The sequence below is a fragment of the Lepisma saccharinum genome, chromosome 11, assembly GCF_977018435.1.
Source record: "Lepisma saccharinum chromosome 11, izLepSacc3.1, whole genome shotgun sequence".
Classification (NCBI taxonomy): Eukaryota; Metazoa; Arthropoda; class Insecta; order Zygentoma; family Lepismatidae; genus Lepisma; species Lepisma saccharinum.
Window position 1 is genome coordinate 74262748 of NC_139239.1, and position 24997 is coordinate 74287744.

At 39.2% G+C, this 24997-nt stretch overlaps 1 protein-coding gene across 2 annotated transcripts in view; it reads left to right on the forward strand.

Moving 5' to 3' along the window:
• Positions 1-1395: 1395 nt before the first annotated feature.
• The window catches only part of Cyp4c3 (Cytochrome P450 4c3), a 128067-nt gene continuing 104465 nt past the window's right edge, over positions 1396-24997 (forward strand). The window contains exons 1-2 of one of the 2 annotated variants that reach the window (XM_083131412.1): positions 1396-1754; positions 14511-14632. In XM_083131412.1, coding sequence (XP_082987538.1) covers positions 1553-1754; positions 14511-14632 — 324 coding nt within the window. In that variant the 5' untranslated portion in view covers positions 1396-1552. Of the gene's footprint in view, positions 1755-14510; positions 14633-19252; positions 19369-24997 lie in introns of both variants that reach the window. The other variant, XM_083131413.1, reaches the window with a different exon arrangement.

Sequence of the window (24997 nt, forward strand, 5' to 3'; positions counted from 1 at the left end):
CGAAGAGTCTGATCCCGTTCCCGTCCCGACCTTTAAATACAACGTCGGTCTCTAGACCATCCCTTAGATAGACTAAGGTTGAAACCTTCCAACCATGGTTGTGCAATTATGCGTTAAAAAAAGGTTTTCTACATTACATGTAAATTACGCCTAAAAAACGTGTAAAAAACGTCAAGTACGTTAAAAACCTGTAATAAAAAATATTGTTTTTTTAGATGCTTCTTGTTATGTATAGCAGTTGGCAGTGGCGGAAAACAAGAAAAAGGCTTTGAAAAATTTACTTCCGAATTCGTATGTGCTATTGTATTGGAACTTTGCAAACTACCATACTTACATTCACGTCATAATTAGCCTATGCAAGTACAATACGCATGGGAAAGGAATTTGAAGCTCTTACTAAAAATTTTAAAATCCAATCCAAATAAATTGTTGTTAATCGTTATGTTATGTGCAAGACGTATAAATCAACAGGCTTCTCAATTTTTAAAAATATGTGAAAGAACATTTCTATTTTTAAAAATCTGTTGGTGAGGGTGAGGGTGTGAGCTGTCTGTATAAACAACCTTCAGAAAACCATGCTTTTCTTTTGAAAGATGTAAGAAAATTAATAAAATGTAATATAATTAAAGTAGTTCTTATATTACTAAGTCACAAAAGAAAATTAGTTTCCTACGTCTGAGTAAGAAACTGGTTTTGTACGCGAAGAAAATTACTAATAAATTACGCGTAATTTACGTAAAGAACGTAAGGAGTAAATTACCTTGCCAACCCTGCTCGTCCCAACTTTCCAATGTACTGCAACGGAAAATCCCCCATATTAAACTTCGAAAGAGACATCCAGTTGTTGAAACTCATTTGAAACTTGCCGACCTCCGTGGTTAGCACAGAGCTTGGTTGATGTTTTAAGTCCACTTTATGCACAGTGAACCTTTAGTTTAATGTGGGGTCCGAACCCGGGACCCCTTGATTACAAGGTGACGACGCTACCACTGCACCATCAGGGAGGCCCACTTTTTAGCACAGAGATCTACGACGTTACAGATCCCTGGTTCTGGCATGGGTGTTTTGTGTTAGTGTCCTTTCATCATGTCATCACTCATCCTCATCGTCGCGATTAGTAAAAAGTGGCAGAGAAACGACGCTAAATAACAAAAATCAAATCAAATCATTTCAAAATTGTTCCTACATATTTTAATACAGTCCATTTGGAGAGAGAGAGAGCTTAAACTTGTGATGTTTAATCTCTGTAGCTGCCGCGATAACCTCACCACCACACGTGACTGTTAACGATGATTAAGAAGCCGAAAGCTGCTATCCAAGGAAAAATAGAAAGGAGAGATAAGTTCGGTTAGATAAGAACTTATCTGCAATGTCACAGGACCTGGCTACGCTGTGGTAACAACAAAAACAACGTCACCACCGACCAGCCACTACAAACAACATTAGTCCTGCTGGATACGGACTGGTTTCTCCTGAATCATAACTTGAAAACTTTTCCAGGCAGGGACGAGGGTGCCCACATCAGTTGTGAAAATTAGATGATCTGAGCGAGATGCAGCTGACGACGAGCGCTTTCAGAACGTTTTTCGGGTTCTTCAACCCGAGCACTTTGCTTCTCCTTACATGCACCACTCTCCTGTTCTACTTCTACAGGTGGAGGAAGTCCAGAAAGGTGCAGCTGATTGACAAGATTCCCGGCCCGCCGTACCTTCCGCTCATTGGCAATTCCATCGACATCAATGTGGAGCATGATGGTAAGTGATCGTTCTTGTTGCTGATGCGTTTGTGTTTTGTTGTCCTGCACGAACGGCCAGCTGTGGGTTGTTGAATTGGGAGCTTTTCGGCATGTCTTGAGTGCGTCTGCAGGGCGGTTGAAAGGAGGCATGCTACTGGATTGACACGATTTCAGCATTTTTATTCATGGAACCAACAACAATATTTCTTGTCTGTCCTTACTCGTTACAAGAGGAAATAAATAATTACGATTCAGAATCCTTAATCTACCACTTATCAGAAATACCTAGGTTTGGAAGATTAATTTATTTATTGATTTGCTTTATTTTACTTCGCTTTTTGTGCTACTTTTGGCTAACTTGCCAAAAGTAATGATATGATGAAATTGATGAATGGACATTCACAAACATCCATGCCCAGGCCGGGATTCGAACCCGGGACCTCTGGCGTCGTAGCGCGATGTGCTAACCACTCCGCCACGGGGCCGGCAGAAGATTATTTAAGTAATATCACTTATGACTTGAAGGCAGGCACTTGTCCTCGAAATTCCTCCTATATCATGGTTAGCACAACCACAGACTACCTTTGTCTGTGGCACAACTATTCATTATTTATCTTATTCTGGGTCCCATATCAAGTCTTGACCGGTGTCGAAGAAACTCACATCAAAATGTATAGGATAGTCATCTAGTGAGATTATTTTACACAGTGTCCCCGAAGTGTTCATGCACACGTAGAATTTTACAACTTAAGACGCTTACGTTACAGGGATTAAAAACAGACAGCATCCTAAAGTTTACATAATCTACTGTTAAAACAATGCAGATTTTAGTTTGAATTATCCATACAATATCATGAACATGTTGAAAAAGACTTTCAAAATATCTTAAAACATCAACTGTTTCTGCTGCTTCAGTTAGTATCTTGCAACATATGAACACCAACCTTATTTAACACATACACAATCGTTATAGTAGACGATGCTGTCTCAAAAAGCTTATGGAGTATAAAATGTAGTTGAATTTATTTATGTTTTCCATTTGCATTTATTTCACGATTGAAGAAAGATTTTTATGTGGACCTATATGAATATGAATACCTATGAATAGAGGCAAGGTAAACAAGTGTGAGTTCGATTACAATTTCGATTAGAAATAACTCGTTGGGTAGAATTTGATATAGAGAGAAGAGAGGTGATATAAAGAATAGTCATACCAGCTTCAAGAAATGTTTCAGGGCTAAACCAATGGGTCGCAATCCCAGTGTTTGGCCTCAACATATAACAAGAAAAATGACGTCGTCAGCTAAAACACAAAATACAGAAAAACATACAAAAAATTTATTCTCCGATAAAGTGACGTTTGTATGTTTGTTATTTTACGTTGCTTTTCAGCCAAAAAGCTAATCGAGACGATCGCAAGTGAAGTGTTAGATAAAGTATTCCATATTAATTTTCTTCTATGGTCGACGAAATATTCACCAAAAGAAAAATCGCTCTGAATTTATTGTGAGCTTATTCATAGAAGAAAGATGAATCAATCTCGCTTACTAAGGATCATATCGAGACGAGAAGTCTGTCTTGGTCTCATCTCGAGTTGCAAATATGGGAATCGCGAGGGGATTGGGGAGGGGGTTCGAATCGCTCGGTTGACCCTGTCTTGGGACACCATTGATTTGACTATAGACAAAAGCAAGAAGCTTATGTTTATGTTGATAGATAAAACAAATAAATTTTGGTTGATTAGATTCTATATAATAAAATGGTTTATCTCGAAAAAGTAGAGTGAATGCAGGAACCAGGCCAAAAATTGAAGTTTTCATATTCTGCCACGTAGTCAAAAGAGATATTTCAAATTAAATTTCGCTAATAAATATTCCCTCCGATGTTCGAAGATTGTCAGTGATTGAGGTGGAGTAAAATTTTAACAAAATGTAAGAAAAAAATGTATTTCAATGTATTCTTGATTTGAAACCTGAAAAAGAATGGGAATCAGTTATGTCAGATATTCACTTGTGCGTGAGTCTACTCAAGGATTTTGTTATCGGGCCATTCTGTTTTAAATCGGGCAGGTAAGCTCTATAAAGTGTCCTTGCACCATCATTCACTTCTTGGACGAAAATTTACGTGATAGTATGTACAGGCATGCATTAAAATAAGCTTGATTCTCCTGTTCCGACTCGAGCATACATCCCCCAACCTTTGAAGCTGTTCAATTCAGAAACTACTAGAAGTGGTAGAGACCTTCAGCCTTCCTTATATGAAAGAGTTTCAACGCTACTCTACGTAAATAACAACAAATCAATTTTAGAATTGTATGGGAAGCTGATTTTCTCTTACATTTAAAAGTATTAATTTGCTTCATTTTTAATCCCTCCTTAATAACAAAAAAAAACATATATTGCATTAAAAGTACTCTAGTGTATTTATTTCCCTATGTGGCCAAGTAATGAGACCAATGACAAAGCTTTTCTTATGAAACATACTGGACATTCAAAAGCACAAAACATATTGATATTAAAATTCAATTAATTCTTATTACTATTATATTACTAATGTCACTAATAACACAAATAAAACATCCTCTATCAATATGGATTATATTAATTATGCAAACCATTATGACTTGCATAATTATGACAACACGATTAACTCCACATGACTTTGCTATGTATTATTACTACAAACAAATGGTAAATGTACCGTGTTACAGGCGCTGTGCTCTAAAAATACGCGACATGTCTTGTATGAATACCCGTTATCATAATTGCACTTTAAGAGTCCAAAGTCTTCAGAACTGAGTCAGTCTTCATATCGTCATTGTTGACATCCACTACATTGCACTCAGTTTTCACTAATAGGCTTTGCCACAGCCAGGATAGAAAATGTTCTCTTCTGCAACTTAAGAAACAGATGAAGTTGAGTCCAGTGAATAATCCTCTTTACAATTGTTTATACTATTGCCTTGTGTTTCATTTGTTGGGTTTTTACTTGTTGCTAGAAGAGCGTGCTTAGACAGAGAGGATGACATAATTTCAAACTCTTGAGCGCTTTTCTCCGTTTCTTTGGTTCATCTATCTTTGGGAAAGAGCATTGCAATTGAGATTCGTGGTTCTTTAACAACCTCAGGCTGAACATCTAAAGAGATTTCATTTTCATTTTCATTGTTCATTAATTCGTACAGTCCTCTACAGCAGATTGATCTTCTTAAAGTGGATTCTTTCGTTCCCAGTCCAACAGCACTTTACGTTGACTTCCACCATTTTTAAACTTCCTTCTGGTTTCAACTAAAATTGCCTGTCTACATATTAGTTTCGTGTCTGATTTCCTGGAATATGTAGAAGCCAGGATGATAGAAAGAATACGAAATGAAAAGAAACAAAATGTGCAATCTACGTGGTTTCAAATATTTCACAATAGCTGCGCTGCCAATACTCTTTCGACACCCTCAAAAAGGATTTTTATTCTGAATGTGCATAAGAACAACGCAGAACAGATACACAATTGCTGATAATGGATAGACTTTGCAATTGCTGTAAACAAAATTTGACTTTCCTGCAAATAGTCATACAAAATCCTCTTGATATGTCCAAAAATTAAAATGAATTTGGTTCTTTTGTTTTTTCAAATACCATACCAAAGTTTCAAATGGGACTCCGGACACTAAGGCTCGTGTTGCTTCGATTTACAGAAGTGTGTCTCGTTCTCGGTCTCGTTTCGATCAAGTCTCGAAAGGTTTGGTCTCTGTTTTGTCTCCATTTTTACAAGCCCGTCTCCGTCTTGGGTCTGAAAGATCCACAGGATAAAAATATAGAAGGATATTATGAAGATTTTAAAGATACTAGCGGCGAAGTTAAAGATATTTGTTCGTAATACGTGTCTATTGCCCCCCTTTTTTGTATTGAGCTATCGGTCAATTTCAAACGTCTAAAAGGGGACTGTGATCATTTTCTTCATTTCTTCAACCGAGAATTCGGCCCGAGTTTGCAACTTTCGGCCACTTCAAGTGCCCGCAACGCGCAGATACCTCTCCACGTCGAGTGAAATCTGATCAAAAAAAGTGCAACAATCGCAGAAAACTGACATCTTTGGGGAAATAAAAGATAAAGATACGAAAAGTGATAAAAATGAGATAGAAAACATTACATGGATGCTCAGGGTTTTTTTTATTGAAGAATGAAAGAAAAAGGCTCAAAAACGCTTGCCTTACTGGGAAAATCCCTACGTGGATGGTTGGCCAATTTTAGAATTCTAGACGTCAAGGCAAGATGATTATATTCCTTAACATTACTCTTATGTTGATTTACGCTTTGTTATTGATTTTTGACAGCTTGGTTTGGGATTTCGGTTCTAAGGAGGTTGCAATCGTCTCTTTTTACATACCAAAGGAGGGAGAGGTGGTCTTCAATGTCAGTTGACCATTTATTACTACTTTTAGACATCTCGGCGAGGAATGAACTTTCGTGCCTCATGAGTGTGGGGTCGCCATTTACTCTAAAATTAATTGACGACATAATGTTAATTATAAACTTCTCAATGGCGCTAGAGCTTCGTACGTCGCAATTGGTGCAACGGGACACCTAATCGAGCGGTAAAGACCTTTGTGGCGCAACCACAGGGGGGCAGGGGGACATTGCCCCCCCCCCAACCTTCGACTGAAGTCAAATTTAGGGGGGGGCAAACATTGACGGTTAAGGGCACCTGCAAGATGGGCACAAAGGAGAATTGCCCCTTTAGATTTCAAATTTTATGCAAATAAAAGTACATTTCGTAAAAATGTTCTTGCTCGCTTCCCTCGCAAGGCCTGTTTTCTCAAGTTGAGAGCCATAGCTAGGTGGCGGCTCGAGTCAGCCATGGGCGCCGAATAATATAAATGAAAAAACGTTGTCAAAGATAGAATACCTTGGCACCTCGTGATATTATTTGCGCCCTATTAGGGACAAATATGGTGGACAAGGGGGGTGCAAACATTGACGGCCAAGGGCACCTGCAAGGGGGGCGCAGAGGAGAAATTGCCCCTTTCGATTTCAAATTTTATGCAAATTAAAATACATTTCGTAAAATTTTCTTGTTCGCTTCGCTCGCAATGCCTACTTTTCTCGGTTTCGTCAAGTTCAGAGCCTTAGCTAGGGTAACTAGGGGCAGCGGGAGTCGGCTATGAATACCGAGCGATCTAAATGAAAAAAATTGTATAAGAGAGAATGCCATGCCGTCCAGTGAAATTATTTTTGCCCTATTAAATCAATATTGTTTCAAATTGCAAACATTTGATCTAAAAATTTTATTGTTGAAAAAATATTTCAAATAGTTTGTTCCAAGCAAATGCTTTTGCACCGACTTCTAACCCCCTCTTTGCGTAATTTATGAGGATAATAACGTTTTTTATACTACTACTATTACTACTACTACTACTACCACCATTAGTAATAATAATAATAATAATAATGTCATTATTGTTGTTGTTGTTATTATTATTATTATTGTTGTTGTTACGTTTATTCTGGTACTCCCCCCACCCAGACAAAAATTCGTGGTTGTGCCTCTGGCAACAGCCCAGGCCTACCTACCGACTGCTGATCTCACTCCCACCTGATCCTACTCACTCACTCACCTGATGTGGGAGATCATCCAGCCAGCTACGGGGTGACGTGTGGTCAGCACGACGAACCCCCAGTCGTTGTAGGTTTTCATGGCCGGGTTACGCTACTCATTCGTAGCTCCCCAATTTCCTCACGATGGTGGATGGTCACCGGTACCATACACAGGCCGAAGTTGTTACGCTTCCCCAAGGAGACTCGAACCTGCGCAAAGACCTTTGTACTCGATGTTGTTTGACAGCCAGTATAACAAGACACCAGAAACGGTGCTGAATAACTCTAATTTCGTATTGACACCAAAGTAGTGTTCCGTCGCACCAAGTCTATGCAAGATCACGCTTGACGTTACTCTGCACCACGCTTTGACAGTGCAAGGAGTTTCTTGGATGCACTTTCTGTGAATTAAAGTGCAAAATTGTGAAATCTAGCCCCAAAATAATCAAGTTTGGCAACAGCTTTTTCTTGGCACGAAATGCAATAAGTAAGGCCAAGAACGCATATGGCATCTTTGACGCAAATTGTATCCACGATTCTTGTATCATCGAGTTCTTGACATAAGGTTATCTCCATATGAAAAACGTCAGTAGATCTTGGAGAGCATTAAGGTCAAGACACTCACACAAAGCGCACTGTATTACTTTAATCAACGGGGAATTATTTCCTTCTGGTAAACAAAACCAAGATTAATTAAAATGCGTAATGAAACTTTCATAAAAATAGATATCTATTTTTGATTAAAATTCCAAACCTTCAAAATTAAGTAATCAATTTGATGATCATAAAATTATCATCCAAACAGTGACCGTGAGTTTTACCCAGAGAGAGAAAGAAGAGAGAGAGAGAGAGAGAGAGAGAGAGAGAGAGAGAGAGAGAGAGAGAGAGAGAGAGAGAGAGAGAGAGAGAGAGAGAGAGAGAGAGAGAGGACAGGCATGTAATTATTTTCCAAAATCTCGGAAAACTTCTGGAAAGTGGAAAAGAGCAATAACCCGGAAATGGTGCATTTTACGATAAAATTAAGCAGACCAAAATTAAAAAAAAGAAAATTTTACATGCGAAATATCTAAATTTACAACAAAATAAGAAGTATGCGATTGTACGTGAACTATAACTAGGTAGATGGTTATACTGGGGAGACGGTAGAGCTCTTGATTTCTACAATATGAATCCAATTTGACTGTAGGAGTTTAAATCGCACCGTAACTGCTTTGGAGTTAGTGGAAACAGATATACTGAAGCAAGTACAAAAAGGTGGACCCTGTACTGGGATTCTGTGGAGCAAGGCCTCGCACAAGCTAGAGAATGAAATCAATCGAGTGGGGGAGCGAACCAATACTCACTGCTGCTAACAGCTGGTAGCTGCAGCCGCATTTTCCTCTTCCTGCACTCACTTCACCCTTCACGCGCTTATTGGTCGGACCCTCTCGAGTCGCTACTTGCACAGAGACTTGCTTTCGTTCGTATGCTCCAAGATTCCCGGGTATGGGTATGCACATGACCATACAAAATCAGAGGAAATGTTTTGAAACGTCCTGTACATGTTTGGACCCAGAATTGCTGATTTGCCACAGAGTTCCATAAAACAGTTTTCACAAGAAACCTTCATAGCACGTTGAAGTCTTTTTGTGTTAGGATTCAGTTTTAGATTTGACAACACTGCCAAAAGCACATCCTTCTACAAGGAATGCTTTATTTGCCAGAGAAAGCAAATCGTTCGTTACCACGTTTTTCTTGGACCTTTAACCTACGCAATCAAGTGCTCTCTTGCGCACTCGACATTGATGATTCACATGGAATCACATGGGATGTTAATACTCGCCATACCTTGCAGGAAACTCTTACGCTTTCTGTATGCAAGATAACCCCTGTGCATAGGCGCCGACTCCATGGGGCTTGGGGGGGCTCGAGCCCCCCAATGTTAACGATGTGGGGGCAGAGCCCCCAAATAATAATTTTGCTTAAGATGATCTAATGTACGTATTATTTTGCTTCTCTTGTAAAGTTTACTCTGAATTGTGCCACATGAACTTAACTTTAAATACACATTTGAAATGTTCTAGACCATCAAATTTGGGGGGCTGAGACCGCTAAACCATCAACTTGGGGGGGGGGGGGCTATGACCAGAGACAGCAAAACACATGACTTATTACTATATACTAAGTAAAGTATGTAATTATGAGTATTGTTAAAATTTTTGCTAAAAAGAGTTTCAAAAGACGATGTGCATGAACTAGGCTAGTGGATGGCACGTTCGGGCTACAAATGGCTCTCACGTGACATTCAGAACGAGATCATTGGTATATTACGGATATCTGTTTTGCGCTCCGAGGTAGCAGATATTAAAAGTCGGTAATATTTTGCTAATATGGTTGACGATACTTGTGACATATCCATCCATGGACAATTAATATTCTGCATTCGAGCGGTGAATAAAAATTTTGATATTTTTGAGGAATTCATGGGCTTTTATGAGATTCCGAACACTGAGGCCAAGACTTAAAAAAGGGAGAGAGTGAGTCATTCATTAATTTATTTCAGTGATCAGATGCCCCCCCCCCCAATAATTTTGACAAGTCGGCGCCCCTGCCCCTGTGTCGCGAAAGTTCGCCTGCAACGCCAAGGCAACACACAAGCGGGATATCCCTATGTATTTCTTGGCTTAATGACAAATTCTTTATTTCTGAAAACGCTAAAGCTGTTTCTCAGAAATGTCTCATACATTTGCATACATTGAGGCAAGAGCGTTCCATGGGGGTTTTAACACCCCTCGAAATATCTTTGAAATACTAGCAGGGGAAGAAAAATCTTTAAAAACTTCAGGCGCCAGTCCCTTTAACTCAGGAACCTTAATTTCTTCAGACGGGGTGGGTATACGGTCTAAGATAGTCAAGAATCCGAGTAAGATAAAAGCTACACATTTTGAAATATGATCTTAAAACATTTAATGTATTCATTTATACAAGATTGGATTAAAAGTAAATAATTCTTGCGCCAGAGTGACATTCCTAAGAAACGCTTAACTGGCATGGGCGTCCGGAAGGGGGGGGCAAGGGGGGCCACGGACCCCCCCTGGCAAATGAATGTGTACCTAAAAATTATATATTTTAATCACAGTAATTTACGTTAATTATTATAAATTCGTTGAAGAAAAATGATAATTTCAGACTGAAATAGTGTTTTTTGAGAGGGCATCACTATTTTGGAGGAAAATATGTGTCCTTTGCCCCCCCTGGAAAAAAATTACCTTTCTTGCCCCTCCCTGGAAAAAATCCTGCGGACGTCCATGTTAACTGGTAACAGCATGAATAAATATAAATACTGTATATTCTAATACTTTCTATTCCTAAGATTTTAATATTCGGCAAGCAACAGTACAATATATAAATATAACATAACAATTTGAAAATTCGAGCGCCAGGTAAAAATTATCAGGCACCTGTGAATACTAGCACTAAAATAGAACACGAATAATTAGCGTGTGTCCTATTCTATCTCCTTCAAACCATTTTTCTTCTGACCACATGTAAGCATGTCACTATATTCCACTTAAAGACATAACTTTAAAAAAAAATCATTAGGGATTTTTTTTTTCCGGGCGCCATGTTTCAGTTTAAAGCTTTTCGTGCAATTGTGCTATTTTCCAAGTTACATCCAAATGGGAAAACCCAAATTTTTTAAATAACACCGCTTTACCTTCCATAACGGGTTTTGAAGCCAGACACAAAACTGGACTATAATCTAGAAAGCTACGAGCCAAAGTGTCTACTCAGCTGACGGAATGGCGTAGTTTAGAGATTACTCACATTTGTAGTCAACATGAAACCAGTTATGAATGGGTAAACAAGTTGGAAAAATCCATACGTCATTTTCATAGTTGTAGTGTGTAAAGCTTTAGAAAGCAGGAAAAACTCACTCAGTTCGAGCTGCTGCACAGCAAAACATTTCTCCATAATTTTCTTGCTTGATCTAACATAACGTATATGCTTTCACAAAGTTGTACAAATTGAAGGGTAAGGTGGAAAAAAGAAGGAATGTCCATCCATTCGGGTGCTGTGATCGTTCTGTTGGTGGTTCTGGGTATTTGACGGAGTATTCCATACGTGCCGAGATGTCGAAATGTCTATGGAAAAAGCGGCAAAAGGATTGGCGAATTGGGAAAGAACAAGGAATGTTCCAACGTTAAAGCGCCGTTTTCTCGAAAAAGCGTTTCAGTGACATTCCTTCTTTCTCCCCCTTACCCTGATCTGTTGTGTTTTTGGATGGAGTTGCTGTAATTAGTGATGCTTTTTAATTTGTGCTCTCGATTGAACTCTTTATCTTTAGGACATCAGTGGCGTCGCCAGAAATTTTGGTTTGGGGTGGTGTTTGCTTCCAGTTCTCCGTTATTCTGTTTCTCTCTTTCTCATCTGCTTCTTCATCCCTCTTCCTGTTTCCCTATCCCCATCTTTCTTAAACTGTTTTTCTTTATCTTTCTTCTAAAAACTCAATATGCTGACGAAGACAGAATTTATTTTATTATAAAACATAAACTAAACGTTACGTTTCAACCTTCTAGCAAAGTCTTCTTCAGACTCTGTACCAAATACAAATGAAATAAGGTACAAAACAGGAAGATATATATATATACAAAAATCACTCCCCTCCAGACACAAGATTATTAGAAAGTTGATACATATTATAATACTTCTTGCTCTTGATTGTAGATGTTAACTAGGAACAAGGGCACCTAGTATCTTACTACTTACACCAGCCGCTACAGCTTGATTACAAATAAATCTGTAACAGTCATGAGCAGGTCAAGAACAAAACACCTGGAGCAAGTTGTACGCACTGACTGTATGTGGATGTGCATAGGTTATTATTGTTGCTCTCTGACTGCAGGCTAAGAATTACATAACTCTTGAGATAATCAGCACAGCTGGAGATGATGAGTCTCAACCTTCTTGAACTATGAATGGACATTCTTTCCATATGTATTCTGGTTAAGCAATTCAATTAAGTTCCTACATAATTTGTCCTTTTCTTGGAATCCAGTTTGTATTCCTTCCCCATGTTGATTTCTAACATTCACAAACCTGAATTACAAATGGCAATCCATTCTTGTTGAGACCCAGAGGAACCTGTGTAACAGGCAAGTGTAAATTATTCAAATCAGCTGAGTAGGTGAAATTGGAGTCTCAAAAAGGCTGAGTAGTGATGAATCGCAGGGAATGGGTGGCTAAGGTACACCACTGCTACTGAACATTTCCGGACATTCGCTTTTCCCCCGCTGTTAGTGACAGATAACCCACACTACGAAGACACCAATGACAATTGGAAGTGAAATGTCTTCCTCTGTTCCTCCCTAGTTTTCTCTCTTTCTTCCCATTTTCTCTTTATCTTTCATTCTTTCTCTTTCTACCATTGTTTCATCTTATTTCTTTTCGTGTCTCTCGTTTCTTTATATTTCTCTTGCACCTTTTCTTCCTTATTTTTCTTTATGAGGAACTGAAGACTCAAAGAGAATTCAGATATGAACCGAAGAAGTTCAAAGTGAGAAACGTACGAAAACACCATGATTTTCTCATAACATAACATTGAACCTAGAACTCAGTTTAATAAGAACGTTTAAGATCATAATTCGTACAAATGCATTAATATAGTAGAATTCACTACTTGATGACCTCTAAAAATACCAGTTATATCTGCACTGTTGTAATACTAAACATGACAATTAGTACATGTTATAAAATTCAACAAAGAAGGAAACAAAGTAGTTGTTCCGTTGAGACTCTCCTGGAGGTTTGGGGGGCTTGGACCCCCCGGTTTCAACGTCCGTGCTACTTATCTGCCATAAAAGCAAAGGAAAGAATACAAAGATGAAAAATACAAATATTTTGGCACCAGCTCTTTCTCCTCGTCACTTCTTTAAGTTAGAATTTTTCACTCAACTAATTTGCATTTTATCCTTGCTCTTAAATTCAACTTACCTTTATAAATTAAAATAGTTTTGCCTAAGTACCTAAGTTTCAATTTTAAATTTTTTTGTTTCTGCATGCCATGTTCCTGTGTGTAAGTCAACTATTGTGATCTAGTGGCGTAATTATAATTTTATGTCGGGGTATATGTTAAGGATATGTGGCTGTGCGGGTTAGTGTTTCTTGTTGTCTGTACGCCCCTCAATATATTAAGAATGCTGACATTAAAAAATAAGGAACAATGCATTGATAATTATAAGTTACAAAAATATTTAGCTTCAGCAATTGATAACTAGGAGACGGCATAAATGTAATGTTTATTTACCTTAATGAAGTCCGTATACTTCAAAGATATAAATCTATTTCAGTGTAGCTGAATTAATTTAAGTACTATAGAGTGCATATATGTTATTTTTGAGAACACAATTGCATATTTTGCGAATAGTGTTTTTACACAATCATTAGAGTCAGTGCCTATGATATTCTTTATTCAGTATTTGCGAGGATAACAAACATCCAGAGATTTTTTTTTGGTGTATTTTCAACCCCTTGCTCATCTACAGACTGGAAATATTGGATTTGTGATCAGATGTCTGAGAACACCCTGAAAAGGGCATTTTTAAATTCATGTCAAAGTTCCCTCTCCTCGCCCACAAATTAGGTATAAACACCCATTCACACACAAACACACACACACACAGACACACGTGTATTTTCAGTGTAACGTTAGTGTACATGAATTCAATCTCTAAGGACATGTAAATGAAATAATTGTTGATTCAATTATATTTGGATGGAAGAAAAGGGCTCAAATCAGGTATCCCACTGGATAGTAAAGTATGTATGACTTATGGTGCATGAAGCATCTAATGTATACATAGAAAAATCGAAAGTAGCATTTGATTTTCACCTCTAATTTTTTAAAATAGATTGTTTTGGTTCTCAAAGCAGGAAGAAAGTAATTGAATGGGCGATTACACTTAGCATACAGCAGAATGTATATTTACACAGCTTCGGAATGCCATTGAATTGATGTATCTGAAATCATCCAAATGTTTTGAGAAAAAAAAAAATCAGTTTTCTACAGAAATAATTTACTAGTAAATTAGGCGTAATTTACATAAAATACATTTAGAGCCCAACCCTGCTCAGCACCTATTCTTCTAAACCTAACAGCTCTACCGAAACATCAGATACATGGACACTTTCTCTTTGTTATATTGTAGGATCAGGTCTCATGGACATATTGAATGTTGGAACCTTTATCGACAAAACGAAGCCAGGATTTTACAAAGGATGGAATGGAACGACTCCATTCGTCATTACGTTTGCAGCTGAAGCAGCGGAGGTGAGGTTTCATAGTACATGAACAATTTTAAGTGCATGCTCTCTCCATCAGGTTCTACTTGCGACGACAAAAGTGGTCGGAAAGTTTGTCGCTGATGGGTGTCGTATACTCACTGGCGTGACATAGATTTTCATATCCTCACAGGGCCACATTTACGGACATGAAGGACGGTTTCCTCGAGCCTCTCCTTTCTGCGGCGACTGCGAGCACTGTTGCCAACTTAGCTCTTTTGGAGCCAGGCCTGGCTCTTTCGTGTACTCGTTTGGCTGTGAACTGGGGCGCCCGCCCCACTATGGTGCCGTCACTGGCTCCGGCCCACATATACAGTACCAACTCTTGCCATAAATATGCATTTTGCACTTGATATTGTTATATTGGCTGTCGCCTCACCCCCTCTTACCTCCACAGCTACTTGTTATAGCGCCGTGGCTGAAGTAAATATGACATAAGATTGTTATAAGGGAATACTTTATTTTCGATTTCATACGACCATCGGTGGATTATTGACATGAGTGATGCCTTCAGATCAAGACAGGGAATACTAGGAAAACATTATCATAACTTTAAAGTTCAAATTCAAATTCAAATTCAAATTCAAATTTTCTTTATTAAAGGGCGAGGTTCAGCCTGTGGCTGTTCTCCCACCTAACCCTGTTTGACATTTACCTGGTGTACATAAACAAAATCATAAAAAAGATAAGAAAATACAATAAAAAGAAAAAGAAAAAGAAAAAAAGAAAAACGGTAATAGCAGCACCTTCCCCCCCTTGATACATAACATTACTCTAGGAGGCACTTTATCGAGCCTTTGAAAAATGTAGCTCCTTGAAAGCCCGTTTTAACTCCATTTAAGGTGCAATTTAGCTCTTTTATAAGCATCAGGTTTGGTAACATTGTCAGGATGCCCGTAGAAGGCAAGGGAAAATGCATTACGCTTATTGGAGTATTATTATATTTGTTCTTTTTGGAATTTCAAACTTTCGATGGCATAGAAAAATATATCAACGGAAAGAGGACAGATTGAAGATGTGATTGACAAGAACAAATGTCGAAACTTCCATTTGATTAACCGTAACTTGAAGTCGTTGCGTTTTCCCCCCATAAGGAATGCATGGGATTCTGAAAATTCTTATTTACCATATTTTTCATATGTATCTAGCTTAACGGTCCTCCTCCGTAGTCGAGCGGGTTAAGGCCTTCACTCGTCTTGAGATTGTTCGCTGCGGGACGGCGTAGGTTCGAATCCGGCTCTGGTCGGAATTTATTCGGCCTACGTATAGGGCCGGTGGCAACCCACCATCGTGAGGAAATTGGGAAGCTCCGAGTGAGTGAGCGTAACCCGGTCGAGAAGATCTACAACAACGGCTGGGGGTTCGTCGGGCTGATCACCCGTCACCCCAATACTGGTCTAAGACCTCCACGCTATAACAGGTGACGGAGGAACAGTGTGGGAGGGAGACCAGCAGTCGGTAGGTAAGCCAAGGCCCTTCAAGGTGCTGTAGCGCTGTGGGTTATATTATCTAGCTTAACAATCAACTTTAAAAAACACTTCCATTTGCAACATGTGGAGACATTCATTACTCTCTTGTAACCTTACTGGGGTCGGGTCCATACCAAAATGTTGACATATAACACCGCACTAGAACGAATGGAGGCTTTCAAATCTAAGTGAAAAAAAGCCCCAAGTTACAGTTGTCACTTGCAATCGAATTTTCAGTAGCAAATGGAACCTTTCTTTCCCGGATGAAACGACGAACTAGACATGTCGCTTGTCGCGTGCTTGTCACCCAGTAGCGTACATCGTGTCGCCTCGGTCTGTTGGTCGCGCATGCGCACTGAATGGTTTCTTTACAGACTGCAGGGTAAAAGTGCATATTCCTGAGTGTGCAGTTTGTGTCCGTGTCACTCGCTGTTTGTCAATTCGGTGTGAATTGTCCTGTGTCGCTTGTCACTTGTCGCTTGTCTCTTATTTCTCTTATTGCCTGTCTCTTGTTCCTTGTCACTTCGGTTTGAAAGCTCCCGTACGGAAATATAAGAAACCTTATTTAAAATAGATTTTGGGGTGCAGAATTCGAAAATTCACATGAAGCGTTTATTTGCTTTGTCGTGTTTTCATGTTACATTCGTAACGGAAACCAACAACAAATAATTCCATTGTGTGCTCTTACACGATACAACATCTGGGGTGGAGGCTGTTACGTACCTTTCAGTCTAACCTGGAATTTTCCCTTCGCTCGTCATGTCTTGTCAAAAGACTCCAGCGATCACAAGGCGTGGAAATGATAACTTATTACTTCACCTTAATGTAAGGTATGTTTTTGAAAACACACACGTACAGCAATCAAATGAACTTTAAACCACATATTATAATTATTTCGACATTTTTCTGCCACTATTAACCCGTTGCGATCGCGATTTTAGCTTGTTGATCAATCTCTCAGTTTTTTAAATGTTGCCAGGTCCTGGTACATCGAGTGTAGTTTATCTGTCCATCTCACACTACAGTGCGCGTCAAATCTCCTGCATATGGCCTTGAAAGGCTGAACAGCACCAGCGAATCACAGACGTGCGGCGTTGCCTAGTTCCGTGACAAGGCGTTTCGCTCAACCACGCTGTCTCTTTTTCGTGTGAGATTTCGACAATGCACAGATGCAGTGCGCTGCTATTGGCTATCGCCATATGCAGAAGATTTGACGCGCACTCGAGTTGTCTATGACGTCATTAATATTTGCCAAATTAAAAAGTGAAGAAACACAACATTTTAACTAAACAACAAAGAATCACAGTGTAATGTCCAAGGCATTACAAGGCACACGGTGATTCGGATCTCACTCTAAATTGCAAGACTAGCCCCAATTAGCGTATCTGTGCATAAACTGAACTTGAAACTCAACTAAAACTTAAAATATGCATGGACTTTCTTATTCGCAACAACCGTAACACCTAAAATAACGTTAATCCTTTCCTGAAGTTGCTTATACGTGGATGAAATAATATGCAAAATACATTTCCCACTAATTAAGTCGCGAGATAATGGAAATTTAGCACTTTACGTGATTTTCAGTGTTTACCACTAAGTTTACCACACTTCCCTCATAAAATCGTAGATTATAATAATGTTGAGATTATCACATTAATATCATAAGCTTGAAATATATAATATTAACGCAAATCAATATATGCACACAGGACTCATAATGGACAGAAGCGAACCGAAAGGTTCGTGAATATCTGGAACCTTCCCGTCCCGTCTCGTCAGAAATGGCAACGGACTGATCCGATTCGTTTAATGTTTTTACATATTTCAAAATTGTTAATACTCTTTAATAGAGCTCTCGCCACGAAAACAGTCCAGTCAAAGTCACGCCACCCACCTACAGTGTTGCCAATAAGCAACAATTTGTACAACGCGCCAAGTGTCGACTGAGCAGCTTAGGAGAAGCGTGGCAACCCTGGAGGACCAAGGGTGTGGAGGAGGCAAGAGGAAGCTTCGACCTTGACGGGACTGTTTTCGTGGCGAGAGCTATACTACATATTATAGCATTTACAGGAAGCTTCCCTTCTCATGGAGATGTGTTGTTGACGCGAGGGGGCTTACGTTGCTTTCATCTTTTTGTGCCTTGTGGTTCTCGTTTTTTTACTTTTCTGTCTGTTAATTATAATTTGTCATGTCTTGTGGATTCGATTGTTCTACACAAGATCTTTATACAAATTCGGGTTCTCGTTTTATTGCCATAGTTTCATGACTACGTAATCTACGATATGTCGCAAAAGTTTCGTGGCTATATAAGCCATATTAAACTTTTGATAACATCTCGACAACAGCAAATGCAAACCACACAAACATCCATGTGAAAGCTCTAAAAGGAATTCTAATCATCTGTAATTTTGCACAATTTCGAATATTACAGAGTTTTTCTCAAGGGAGAGGAAATTTGTATTGCGTGCTGAATATTTATTAGAATGACTTTTTCGTAAACGGAAAATGACTTGAATTTCCAAGATTATTTCATCAATTTTTGTTTGTTTATGCATATCTGTGTAAGTGGGAATTGATTCGTTTTATTTTCGCATCTGCTCTAAATAAAACAAATATAATTAACTTACTTTTGGTGTGTTCTGCATCTCTCTATGTTCTCCCAGGCATGATTTTTTTTATCTCTCGTGCCTATATAATAAAGCATTTTTGAAAATCCTAATGATACTTTACCAGATAGAGTAATTCTTGGATATCATCTTTGCTTGTTTCTGCACGTTTGTTTTGGAAATCAGTTCTCCCTTTTTGGTTGCAAAATTCATACGATCTGTGCTCAAAATTGTCCTTTTGTTTTGATTTTTCTCTCAGAGAATTGTATTTTCTTCAACTCTGTCAGAAAACTTCTTGATACATTGTGAAATAAGTTTTAATTCATTTACTTAATTGGGAAGTTATTTTAAGTAGATATGTTCGTAAACTGATATTAGAAAATTTAATTCACACACACATCATGCCCCGTATGGGTTGTAGCATGTCCTTTCGAAATATTTATCCAATTTGGTTTACTTTGCCGTCTGGTCTGCTGGTCAGCTATCATGGAAGCTCACCAGTGAACTCTTCTTTTTTACGTCTTTCTTTTATAGTTCTCTGGAATATGATCTGTGTAGCCGCTCTCATCAACAATTTCAAGGAAGGAATCTACAGAACATGGATTGGGACTACTCCTTGGATTTTTCTATGCAAAGCTGGTGTGATCGAGGTACGCCTCCCATCGGTTAGGCAAGTAGATGGGGGATTTACATTTTCAGACATTGGCAGTGCACCGAAAAAACACAAAATTAGAAAAATATATTTCCCTGCCTTAAAGCTAATGTGTTTAGTGGCATGGTATAATAATAGGCAAAAAATATTTTACATATGTGAAATTTAAACGTTGTACTTAATCCGCCTCGCTTGAAATGAAGCTTGAAATGCAGTTATTTACGTAGTAATGACGAATCTACACATATTGTGTGTAACCTTCCAAACCCAATACTCATTGCTGAACATAACAAACTACACAGAGCTTTTGTACAGTCACGGACACTTCTGAGGTGTAAAGGCTCTACTTTCAATGGAATAGTTAGAACCCATAAGTGTCCGTGACTGTACCATCTTTATCGCAGGAAGATAGCTCTTACAACAAATATTTTAAAAAAAGCAAATTTTTCAGTGAAGTCTGAACACATAGGCTAATATGTATACATACATTCATACATATGGGGCACGAGTGGGACACGCGGACTACGTTTTTTATTTTAAAGTAACTATTGTACTGATAGTTAAGCAACATTTTTCTTACAGTTTCTGTGCAAAGAAATATGAAACTTAACACTGTTGATTAAACATAACTAGCCTTAAAATACGTTTCCAGATTTGTAGCTATAAGTGAACAATTTTGTGTCACGGATGGGACAGACGAAACACTGCCTCTTCACTTAATCAGAAATTTAATTTAATTTCTGTGAATTGCCAAATGATGAAAAATAAATTATTTAAGACAAGGAGAGAAGGTAATTGACCTTTTAATATTCTAGTGGAGTTGAGGGGGAAATGTTAAAGGAGAAGTTAATTGTTTTCTTTGTGTCACGGGTGGTACACAATACCAAACACAAGTAAATCAAAAAGTTAAAATAAACTCACAATATTAAAATAATACTTGATTTTATGCAAATGGCAATTTTAGATTGTTAACTCACAAGATAGGATAAAGGTATAGCATTTCATTTAATTTTAAAAATTTAGGTTGAGGGGACACTTTCACATGGAATGCCTGTAAAATATATATATATATATATATATATATATATATATATATATATATATATACCGAGTTTTAATGATAATTGTTTCAAAGTAATTCTCTGATTTATAGGGCGTTCTTTAGTTAAAATATTTAAAAAAAACATAATACACATAAACTAGCACTAAACACTCACTAAGTCAATAAGCAACGTGCAGAGGCCTCGTTCTGGTTGCAGCATTGGAAAGAGTGAAGTAATAAGTAATCCTAATCCAAATTTCATACTTCTCCGTAAAAAAAAATACTTATAATAACACCACGCAGATTACTAATAGTATTTAGTAGTAGAGCAAATGATGAAAACTGGACGTTTGATTAAATTTGTACGGTAACATTTAGGTTTATCGTTTTTGGGTGGAATAAGAATACAGACACAAGAAAGCCAAGGAAAGTGGGAGAAATCCTAATACCATGATATGTTATCAACAATAACCATATATCCAGCGCGTAATCCTACAGAGCGAAATTTAAGATAGAATGATTACTCTCTGAGCTGTGTTCAAAAATAAACTTCAGGAAACCCAGACTATTCGCCTCCAGTTGTGGGAGTTTCAAGGGGAGAAAAGCGCTTGTAACGACCCTGTGTGGTCGCCACATTTAACGACCCTGCGTGGTCGCCATATAATTTTGTTAACAAGGTTTGGTTAAAGAAAGCATGCTTAATGCCCTGCGAGGGTTACGCATTCAGTTATCTTTTGTTTAATCTTATGCACAGTGATTGTTGCTTAATATGTAACTTGCATTGTTGAATCTCTTTGTCTTGTGCATAGATTGTAAATTCTTTACTGTAACGTGTTTAGTTTAGCACTCAAGTGTTAAGATTGTATCGCCACATGCTAGTGGTTTTTACAATGCAAAACATGATAATTTATAACGCATGCGTTGCAACTCGTAATTTGAAGGGAGTTTGCAATGCTGCAGCCGGCTTAATTCCAATCTTCTCCGTTCGATACCCGGTGGAGGCACATAGTGGTTCGGATCCCACTTTAAACTGTAGGTCCAGTCCCGATTGGCCTTACTGTGCATAAAGTGGACTTAAAACACCAAATCAAACCAAACCAATCCAATCTTCTCCACCCGCCTCAGTGCTGCCACTAGACAGTATATAAACGATGCGGCGAGGTCCGGAGCTCAGTTGACTGCCAGACGCCGGCTGCGGAAGACCTGGTTCCCAGATCTAATCTGGACGCTTCCCCAACCAGGTTCCTATAGCCAAGCAGCCAGAAGGAAGAAAGAGAAGAGAAGCAGATAACCTACCTACCAGGTTTGCCAAATACGAGCTTGGACTGCTTCTCTAAGGTCGTGGAGGCCTAAGCCCAAGTCTCCTGGGTGCTCCCAGACCTATCCTTTGTACCTCGCCGTCTCCTGCTACTGCCTGGACCTGTCCGTTCCCTTGCAGTAGTCCGAGTGACCCGCGGCGTCCTTTGTTCCCAACACCTTTTCGATTCCGCGGGCTTGTCCCTCGCAATTGCTTGGACGATTCCCGCGGGCTCACGCCCGTCCCACGCAATTGACTTGGGCGCATTCGCACGTTGTCCCCAGTCGACGCGGCATTAGACTACTACAAAGGCGGCTATTGGCACAAATTGATGTCCCTAAATTAAATAAGGTCCCTAATACCCCCCAGGCACCTCACTGCGAGGAACAAATGAATGGTCCCTGTCCTCCCTTATCTTCCAGACCTTCAGAGCAGTGATGACATCTGGTGTAAGTGTGCTAAACAGGTAATTTACAGGTGTGAGTAAAGATGAATAAAATTTTACTGGTTGACCTTTTACCTTTCTTTGCTAAACCCCGCAAGCCCTGAGATACTTTGAGTACATGTCTGCGGCTGGTTACAAGCTAGCGTATATGGGTACACTTTTGCATCGCTTACTGGTGTAGGCAGGTGGAATGTTGAACGGCGTTGCTACACGCCTAATTTTGTCCACCTTCGCACGCATTTCAGAGAGAGGCCGGGAATCTGAGACCCATTCGCTTGCTACGCGGCGGAAACCATTAGACTTCGTCGTGCTTGGCCTTGTTGAGGGTGCCACCTGTTTCGAAAATGACCGGAAACAAAAAAATTGGCAACGCAGAATACCACGAGAATTTTCTCTCAACACGACAACTTGACAAAGCCGATTGGTTCAGCGGTTCATATGATTCTTCCTGGCACTTGATGGAAAGGACCAAAATAGACTTTTGTTCTTTCGCCGAACAGGGTTTAGATTGGGCTAGTCATATGCCCGGGTTTGATTTCCAGGGTGGGTAATATCCCTGCATGGATGCGCACTGGAGTTCAAAGAAGGCCGAAGTGTGGTGCTGATCACATAGCCGAGTTTGTGAATGTGTGGGAGGTACAAAGATAAGATTTAAAATGTCATGTATCGATTTCAAACTTAAAGCTCACAGGGCAGCATTGAAAGTGGGAAAGCAGCGAGGGGGAGCTTCTATGAGATCATTAAGCATGTCCTTTTTTGGATATGAACCTTCAGGAGTATTCGTTTGCACGTATTTTACCATATACGGCCAACGCTATAGCTTCTGGCTGCTGCCCGATGTTATCACCATGGCAGAAGTTGTCCTGTAGGTTCAACTGTGGACTGACTTATAACGGCCAAATCTTGAGTAAAAGGTAATTGATCTAATTTCCCGTTATTAAGAATTAATTACAATTGGTAATATTAAATTCCGTCGCGAATAAAGGTGTCTAGCAACTGCCTTAGCCAATGCGAGCATGCTCAACCACCGTTTTTCGCCCGAATCCGGATTCACATGCATTCATATGGAGAATAGCAGGAAAAGAGGAACTTCTAAACCACTGGACCAAATTGAATGAGATTTTAACCAGCGGAAGACCACATCATAAAAGTACAGATTCCAGAATTTCAGCATAATCAGAACAGAACTACGGGAGTAATAAATTATTAAAATTCCATCGGTGGATACAATGGAAGACGGTATCCCATTGAGAGAGCCCTCCCTAGACGTGCCAGACACAATAGCAGAGGAGTTAGACTAATCTCGGCACGAGGGGCTGTTAGCAGAGGTCAAGGAACGGCCTTAGCATAGAACAGGATAGGAGGAAAACGGTCAAAGCACCAAAAACAATAAATAGGCACCTAAACACAGAGGCTAGAGCGTCACCACGTTCAAATCTGGAATAAAACAAGATGATTCGGGATAGCTAGGACACAGTTTGCTTAGAATCGACACCGGAGTGTGAGCTACGCGCGACCTAGCTTCGAATCGCGATCAGACCCGAGGTCTGATCTTGTCTTTTTAACTCGAGTGATTGTTTAAAGCCATGGAGTAGAGCAAAGTAGACCCAGGGGTCGTTTCTCCCTCGCCGTCAACGCATCCGTATACATACGTGTGGTTATGTGAGAATAACACCAGACACGTCCACCTGTGTCAATCGTCCGGAACAACGTCCTAAGTTAGTAGAAGTTAATAACAATTGATAGCAAAGTTAATACCGAAGTGCATAACAGTCAATACGAAAGTTAATAACATTTAATATCCATGTGTGTCCATGTGAAACCGCGAATGGCTAATTACGTATGTTATCTCAACGCCCAAACCATGTATCTCTACGTACGAGTGACAGCGAAGGACTGATCTACAACTGCGCTAGTTTTCGTATGGAGTCAACAGTGTACGAGTACCGTCATGGACGTGCTAACGAAGTGAACGTGTGAAGCCAGGATCCGATGATGCCATATGGAACTGCCGAGTGATCCACTTTCGCCGATTAGGATAACCGCGAAGTACAACGCCGGAGTGTGGACGCCTTCTAAAACTGTAGGATCACTTTCACCCTACCCAGGTCAGAGGGAATGCAGCGAAGGTAAGATCCAACCATGTGTGTGTGTGAGAGAGATGACACCAATCTACCGCCAATCTGCGTAAATCATTGCATAACTTAACTCAGTGCTATGGCATAACTAGACATTCTTATTCCGGCGGACAAAATCAACGTTATAGATCAAAGTATATGTTAACAGCCAAAAAATAGTTCATTGAAATATATTTGTACCTCCAGAAACGATAAAAGAGTTCGCACAAAGAACAATTAATCGCATTACACTTAAACCCCTAAACAGTAAATTGTAAAAGGCAATGTAGCCAAGAAACCATATGAGTATCGAAAAAGTATTTATTAGTTTAACATTTGTAATTGTAATATTGTCCCAATATGCCATGGAATGTATGTATGAATGAACGATAGAGTGAAAGAGGGCATGATGTACTGTTTATTTATCTGTGTTTTAATATATGTGTATATTCTGAACCACCGTAGTACTATGTCACGTCATTTCAGGTGCTTGAAAACAAATCCTCTTAGGTTTATTCTTAGTAACTCCGACTGTAGGCACTTATTCTGACCGTCTTATAATTCATGTAATGGTTTAATTAGAATGACAGGTGTGTCACGGTGAGCGATTCTGTGTTGTTTTGTTGTTTAGTTTTGCATGCAAAAGAGTCGTCTCACAGACTCATGGTTTTCCCTTTCTAGAAAATTAATTTGACGTGAAACGGCCACAAATACATTATTTATTAT